Genomic DNA, 8196 nt, shown 5'->3' with positions numbered 1-8196 from the left:
TGATTAAGGCTATAGGGCCGAGCGAGGGTGTAAACGAGCTGAAGCGAGGGACAAGGAGAGGGGTGAGGTGTGAAGCAAGAGACTTGAGAGGGTAGTTGAATGTCCGGGTGGCGTGAAAGGTAGTTGAAAGAGACAGAATGTCCGGGTGCTGTGAAACGTAGATGAAGGAGAGGACATGCCGGCTGATCACCATCTTCATCACTCCATAGCCGCCTTACTATGTGTCTTGTGGGTGCTTCTCATCCCATCTCCATGCCCTCCAAGCTTTCAGACCTCCCCTTGCCCCTCCGCTTGCCTCCTGAGCCCTCCCCCCCCTTCCCCTAAGCTTGTTTAATCCCTCGCCCAATCCCACCATCATGTCTCCCCCTCAGCCCTCCCTTCTCGATTCTCGCAAGACCACGCCCTTAGGCTGGGAGGGCGCAAAGTTTCCCCTCTCCAAAATCGACCTTGCAAAAGTTGCGGGGGATTTTAATCGGAAATCGAAGCAGAACGGCGGCCCAGGATCAGTCAAGAATTCGCCAAGGCGACAGAAGGGGTCTCTAACGATAAATAGCCCACGATCCCATGGCCAAGGTGCCGCTAAGATCTCTGGGAACATGCGGCTTGTTAGTAAGACGAGCAAAGGTTGGAGCTGGTTGTCGATTAACTTCAGGGAGAGCAAATCGAATAAGTTGGCTAGACCGAGAAAAGGAGAGCTTGCACCGGAGTTGGTGAAAGCAATCTGGGGAGCACACAATATGAGGGCCTGCCAAGATCCGCTTGAGATTTTACGAAGTTCGGCTCGTAAAAAAGTGTCTATAGATCCAGAATTGGAAGTGAAAAAGGTGCTTATCATATTGTGCTAACGTTCATTCTACTTTCCCAAATGCATTTTGTAATATGTAGACGTGATCATATACTCTGTGTGATTTTCTCATCAGATCCGCGCTAGGAAAAGGCAACAGAGCAGTAAAGTTAAAACAGCTGAGAACCTTATGGACGTTTTACTTCAAAATTGGACATATTTTGAGCATGCTCATGCGGAGATGCCCTCGGTAAGCCACCAAGAATGCCAAACTAACTTTTAAAGGCAGAGAATTTCGCTATCCTGAGTACCAGCTTACAGCAAACCTGCGTTCCTGTGCAGACGGAAAAGCGTGTTCATGCAAAGTACTGTGAAAATGAATTTGGTCACTTTCTTCTTTCTGGTGGCCAACAAATTCATGGACAATTCAACTTGAATTTGCACTTTCTCATTAAAGAGCTTCGCCAACTTACGACTAAGCTTCGAAGCCAGATTCTCCCAACGTATTATCAGGCAAGGCCTCTACACAAAGTAGACGCTGACCAAACTATACGCATATTAGCACTCGACATAACCTCTTTTGAACTGCACATGCAGAAGCCATTCAATCAACTCATTTCAATGCTGGGATCATTTGCAGGAATTGCCATCCTGGAAATCACCTAGGTTGGAGGAGACTTCAGAACTGGAGATACCAGCAATGCCTTCCATGCCACAGCTTTATCCCATCGAGGGGCTTGCTCCAATCCCATCTGAGCGGGATGAACATATACCAAATGATCTGCCAGCTCCTGTATACAAACCACCCGCCACAAAAGAATACCCTTCTCTAGTTTTGCCTGAACCTTTGAAGGCACCTCCTCTTAAACTGCCCAATATGCCTGTTTTTACGGAAGATGAATCCACTATCAACTATGATGCGTATAAAGAGGAAACACTGCCTGTTTTTGTTTTTCCATATCAAGAGCCATTGCCAGTATGGGTAGAACCTCATTTGGCGGAGCTTCCTCAAGAACCAGAATATTTAGTGCCGGAAATTATACCTCCACCCGCTCTGGAACCCATTCCTTCATTCCGCCTGCCTCTGCTGGATCCAAGGCCTTGTGAAAAGTCTTATTATGAGCTTGGGAAGGATCAAAGAGGTATCTGTGATGGTTTATGCAGCAAGCATGGACACAAGCACCACTTTACACCAGGACAACAGAGGAGGGAACCATGCTTTGCTAAGCCACCTTCATTGTTGCCCATTCCCTCTCCTCCATTCCCTGAAGCTGAAACCATCAACCTTGATACTAAAGATTCTCAGATGTTGACTTTGGCGGCAATTCAGACTAGAGACCCTAACCACTTTCCTGCTGAGCTAGATTCGATCAGTCATGCCCTCCATCTACCAATCATGCCTGAACCACCCTTTGAGCCACCTCCTGATGAGCCCATCCCACCATATCTACCCCCAGTACAAAAAGAAGAGCCCATTTATGTGCCACCTCCCCCTCTTCACCTTCCCCCATGGAGGGAGCCAAAGCCACCACCTCCTGTTGGATGGCTTGCTGGACAGCGCCCAGTGTTTTTGATTGACTGCAGTGCCGCAATGGGAGGAGAACGCATGGAAGCTGTACAAAAATGTCTAAGACAGCTGTTCAGCCCAGGAGGCCAGGTAATCTCAGACCTTGGAAAACGATAACAAACAATGAGATTGTGTGAATATATGTAAAATTTCAATGAGTTCTCAGTGCCCTTAAGTAAAGGAAACAAAAAGATGATGAGAAGTTTATCTTTTCATAAAAATTTATCTCGGAGAGTCTAGAAAAATGGTCTCTCAACCATTACAGCAATACATGGATTTCGTAATTGGAACTCAGCTAATAGTTGTGCTTGTATACTATGAGACCATACACCTTGTTTCATATCAAAAGAAGTGCTTTTGTTTAACCATTATTTGATACTGGGGTCCACTGGAAGAAACTTTTTAGAATAGCGTTTCTTTCTTTAGGTTTCTTCTTGTGTGATCACTTTGAAATACTCTGGCTTGTAAGTTTGGGCACGTATGTCACTTTGGATCACTGACACTTTCACAGGAAGCAGTCCATTTTCTTGTCGAGGAACTAAGCACCAGTGAGATACATCTCACTTCATTTATCCCTTTCAGTAGAGGATGCCATATCTAGGGATAACAAAGCTGTTATTTCCCTACTCCATTTCTGCTCTCGGTTATATCATGAAATTACCTGGGCTACAAAATATTATAATAATCCAAGAATAGACATAGTATGTAAGAGAGACTATAAAATGATGGGTGCAAATACAAGATCAGGTGATACTTTAAGCCGAAGGTGGGCCAACAAGTACCCAAATCATGCAGACTTAACTCAGAAGAATTCTGAACTGACTTGACACTGTAAGCTTTCAGATTCTTCGACAAGAAATATATTTCTGATTTTCATACATTGACTCTCTCTGTCAGCAGCCTTGATGATGTGTGGGCAGTCCAATACTCAGGATGGGTCATGAACCCACCATTAAGCGCAATCAACCCACCAGCATATCAGAACAAGGATAAAGGCTCATCTGGATAATTTGAGTACAGGGACCACTTTAGTCTCCTTTAACTAATGTGGCTGCCACACAATGCTCTAATCCCAATATGAGAAGGAATGAACCAGAGCGACAATGCGCTGTTGACAAGAGCTAATGAAATGCCTCACAATTGCCTTCAGACTAAAATTTGGATTGACGAATATGTCGAAGAAAACTGCCTCCAAGGCTATTGTAAGACCCTCTAACCACAATCTTCATGATTTTGGTTCAGTGATACACAATTGTCTGTAAAAGGGTGGTAGATTGACAGTATCTCATATTGCTTTTGTTAGAGCCCTTACGTCATGTTATTCGTGGAAATGTCTGCACAAAAGCTTGTGGCCCTCACAAGAAGCTTATGTAAGCTCATCTTGGTGCCCTTTAAGATCAGGAAAACTGCTGAAATGAGAGAAAATTTAGGCCAACATGGAAGCCGAGTTTCTGTATGTGTTACATTGGAGAATCCATAAAATAATCTTATGCACCTGATGATGGAGTGTCCTTCGACATCACGAGCTGTTACCATTCTTTGCCGAAGCTGAAAAGTGATTTTTTTACTGCATTGAAATGCCCGTGCGATTATTGGCACCGCTCTGTTTATTTCCCAGAGAGAGGAACCACTTATGTTATGTTTGCAAAACTCCTTGCAATGATCAGGTGTCCACGGGTGTGGCTGTTTGCAATATGTGTCTCTGGGTTCCCGCTCAATGCCTAAAGCAACCCTGGAGCAGGTGCTAAAGCCAATGTGGCAGACTATAGAACTCGTGGATTCTTTTATCTTTGAAAATGTAAAATATGCATGCAAGCAAGCTTGCAAAAATGCGTGCAATGCTGTGAGTTTCTTTTGCAACCTCCTTCGCTTGTTCCAAGATCAAGCACAAGGTGTAAACAATGCCCAATTAGGCGTCCCTATAGGCAGGTCTATTGTCCACAACATGGGTTGATCACTAGAGTACAAAATGCAACCCAGATGTGCAAGGCTCTAGGACCGTCTCCCAAACATCGATGGGTGCAGCAATGTGAGATATCTTCTGATGCAAAACCGGATTTCCACACTTGGGAAGGAACTAGGCGCTCTTCGAGCCATGCTACGATGCCCCAGCTGAGCCCTTCTATGCAATACTGGCATATACCCATTATCTCTGCCCACAATAGGTAATAGAACTTGTAGCGGGACGGGTGAGAGTCGATTAAGGTAAAGTGAGAGGGCGAAAATCAATACAAGGGCGGTGGCAGATAGTCGACAACGTCCGTGTCCAGAAGGTTCTTGGTTGCCAGGTGAGTATATAGAGGGGAGTGAGGGGGGTGTGGTTGAGCAAACAAGAAGAGCGGCTGAGAGAACGGGGGAGATCGATGGAAGGGAGAGAACCTACGAGAAGAAGGGAGAAAAATGAAAGCGGAAGGGCAAGGCGGCAGAGCATAGGACTCGTAGCTTTGTCAATTTGCCACAAATAGAGGCACCAAAGACTAAGGGGCTTAGCACATGGGAAGAAATAGGTTGGGAATATTTCTATTGTATTCCCATCCCACAATGTGCTAACAAAACAAGGTGAATGATATTTAATCATTCATAAGGCTTGCCCAAGATCAAAATAGCAAAAAAAAAGAAATGATGTGGAGGAAGACTCGGGAGATAAAGGGGAGAGAGAGAGAGAGAGAGAGAGAGAGGATAGGGGAGGCGTTTTTTTGGGGGGGGAGAAAAGGTGGAGATGGTGTGTAGGAAGACTTGAGGAAATAAAGAAGGGGGGGAAGAGAGGGAGAGAGAGAGAGAGAGAGAGAGAGAAAGAGAGAGTCAACCACTTTAAAGTCTGCATTCAAGTCCAATGAAAAAAAGTCAATATATTGTCCAATAGGAAAAATGCACTTCCAAAATTTTTAAAAATGCCTAATTTTTGCTTTGCCCAATTTGAAGCATTGTTAAGGCTACCCAGAGGGCAAGCCAAAAAGAACTAAGGATGGGTTTAGGTGTAAGAGGACACATGGCATCATTTCATGTATTTAGGAGGTGGGGACAACGTGCCCATGTTTTGGAATCCCTAAAAAAGGGGAAGCCATTCTAGTTGCCAGGGTCTAGAGGCCATGGTCTAGGATGGGAGAAAAAGTGGCTACTCCCATTCTAAATCCATCCTAGACCATTTGGTCTAGAATGGGAGTAATGATAACAAAAAGATTCTCATCCTAAACCGATACTAGTCCCATCCATGTGCTAAGGCCCTAATTACTGTACTTATCTTTTGCACCTATTCCCTAAATCATAAATGGGTTGCTAGAATTCAAAATTTCAGAGCTATCAATGTACGAGCGATTCGTAGTCCAAATCAATTGCATGCCATTCGTAATTCCGAAGAAATTATAATCAAAGTGCTTGCCCCCTCTATCCCCCTCCATGGACCTCCACTCTTGGCTGGCTTGATTTCTTTTGCCATGTCAGGCGATGCCGAGAGAGTTCCTAGGAACACCCTGAATGGAATTATCCACCTTCTATGTATGGGTCACAACACCATTGTGTGGGGGTTAAAGGTCATTGTGCCTTTACCCCGGTTATGTACAATACTCAAACACATATATAAATAAATGAAAAAGAAGATTAGGGTGTTCTGCACCCATCAAAAACTTGTGTGGCTCTCTGTTTCTCTCTCTCCCTCTTTCGTTATGCTTCCGTTGAGAGCACTCTCAACTGGTATCAGAGCTTGGGTGATCTAGCTGAGCATGCGTGAATGCCTGGAAGCTCAACAGCTCTGTGGGAGAAAGGACAAGCTCAGTGGGAAGCTTTGTGGGTGATTTTACTTGCATCCGAGTGCCCAAAGACCTTAAAGGAACCTTTGGAAAAGTCACTTTGGTTTTGCGAAGTGGTTTTGAGAGCCTGTTACGTGTTTTCAAAGAAAAAGTCTTTTTTTTAGCTTTTCCTTGTTCCGTTCGACGACAGAGACTCCGTAGAGGCAACCATTGCCTGCTTTTAGTGTCCATTTCACTTCACGAACATGGAAACACCTTCATTCTTGAATTTGGGATCATTTTGTTGGATTTCTGACTCAATGTGTCGGTTTCAACGTTTTTCTGCCCGGGTGTTGGAACTTAAGTTTGGAGCAACCATTTGTAGATCTGTTAGTTCCGATGGACTCAGGAGGTCCTAAAACTTCTATGTTGCTCATCATTCGCACTCCGGTGGAGTTTACAAACAGTTCAGTTTCCAAAAATGTTTTTCAGTCTGTGTATTGGACCCAGTGATTGGGACCACGGTTTCCAAAACCGTTTGTCCCATTGCGTTTCGGACACCTAAAAACCTCTACCTATCAGTTCTTGCGCGATTCAGTGGAGTATTTTCAGAGTTATAGATCTTTGTGTATTTGATTTCGTCTCTCTGTTATGCATTTTTCATTCTAAGGTTTTAAAACCTTAGATTTATGCTATGCTTCTGTGGATGATGATGACATGGTTGCAGTCACTTTGAATGGACTTGGTCCTAAATATAAGTCTTTCAACACTTCCATTTCGGTGAGGCCACATATGCCAGATTTCATGAACTGGTTGCTTTTTTGATACATGAAGAAGTGAAGCTTGGGCTAAATACTGGTGCTAGTAGATCCAGAAATAGAGATGTTGTCTTTTACTCTAATCAGAGAGGTAGAGGTGGTAGAGGCAAGAGTGCCTCTCATGGTAGAGGTGATGTCAAATATACATCACAGGCTCAAGCCCATAATTGGAGCAATCAAAATCAACCTCGTAGAGGAGGAGGATCTCTCCAAGGCAGGGGGAGATCTAGATTGCGAGGTAGAGGGGCTTGGCAGCCACTTCACCATGTGGATCAGCCCAATAAGGATAAGGTATGCCATTACTGTGGGAAGATTGGCCATATTGCAAGCGAATCAGAGAGGAAGGGCAAATCAGCAAGGTCATTTTGCTTCTTCAAGTCATACACATGATACACCCATAGACCAGTTGTTTGCTATGACATATGTACAAGATCATAAGCCTACTGATGGTGGCTTTAAGGATGTGTGGTACATAGATTCAGGAGCATCTAACCATATGACACCACATGGTGAGTGGTTTGAACAAAGATGACTTCTGAGCTGCATGGATCTGTTTGCACCGGTGATGATACTCAGCATGGCATTACCCATACGGGTGTTGTATCTTTGGCTATGCATGATGGCCAGACTAAGAAATTGATTGATGTAGTGCATGTGCCTTCTATCACAAAGAATTTGTTGTCTGTTGGGTAAATGGCTGAGCAAAACTTGCAGGTGCAGTTTAATAAGCATGGCTGTTTCATTGAAGGATTTGATAATGGCTGTAAACTTATTGCAAAAGGGAAAAGACAAGGAAGAATGCTCATTTTAGATGCAGGCATACTGGAATTGAAGGCTGCCATGTTCACCCATGGTACGAGTGTTGTTTAGGACTTGGAAATTTGGCACAAACGCATTGGTCATATTAATATTCAGAAGGTGAAAAATATGCAGCATAAAGGCTTTGTTGTTGGCCTACCAAAGTTCAAGTATAATGCTTTGGAGCATGTATGTCCTACATGCCAATTTAGAAAGCAATCCAGGTTGCCATTTACTAGGCATATACGGGAAAGTAATAGGCCCTTGCAGTTGATTCACACTCATGTCTGGGATCCAGCTCAGACTACCTCGATGGGAGGTTCATCATATTATGTCACATTTATTGATGATTTTCACCCGTATACATGGTTGTATTTTTTGAAACATAAGGATGAGGTCCTGCCTGCTTTCAAGCATTTCAAGCAACATGTTGAAAAGGAGTTTGGGTCATATATCACATGCTTGAGATCAGATAATGGAGGTGAATATCTGTCAAATGAATTT

At 43.9% G+C, this 8196-nt stretch overlaps 1 protein-coding gene across 1 annotated transcript in view; it reads left to right on the top strand.

The window, feature by feature from the left end:
- Positions 1-356: 356 nt before the first annotated feature.
- LOC147905850 (uncharacterized) overlaps positions 357-8196 on the top strand; it is a 39957-nt gene continuing 32117 nt past the window's right edge. The window contains exons 1-4 of the mRNA XM_087378584.1: positions 357-824; positions 921-1034; positions 1127-1297; positions 1425-2441. Of these exons, the coding sequence (XP_087234710.1) occupies positions 357-824; positions 921-1034; positions 1127-1297; positions 1425-2441 (1770 nt within the window). The remainder of the gene's footprint in view (positions 825-920; positions 1035-1126; positions 1298-1424; positions 2442-8196) is intronic.

Source organism: Dipteris shenzhenensis, chromosome 1 (genome assembly GCF_047967505.1).
Source record: "Dipteris shenzhenensis isolate YYH24624 ecotype China chromosome 1, Dip_SZ_1.0, whole genome shotgun sequence".
NCBI lineage: Eukaryota > Viridiplantae > Streptophyta > Polypodiopsida > Gleicheniales > Dipteridaceae > Dipteris > Dipteris shenzhenensis.
Note: the sequence above shows the minus strand (reverse complement) of the source record. Positions and strands in the feature narration are given on the sequence as shown.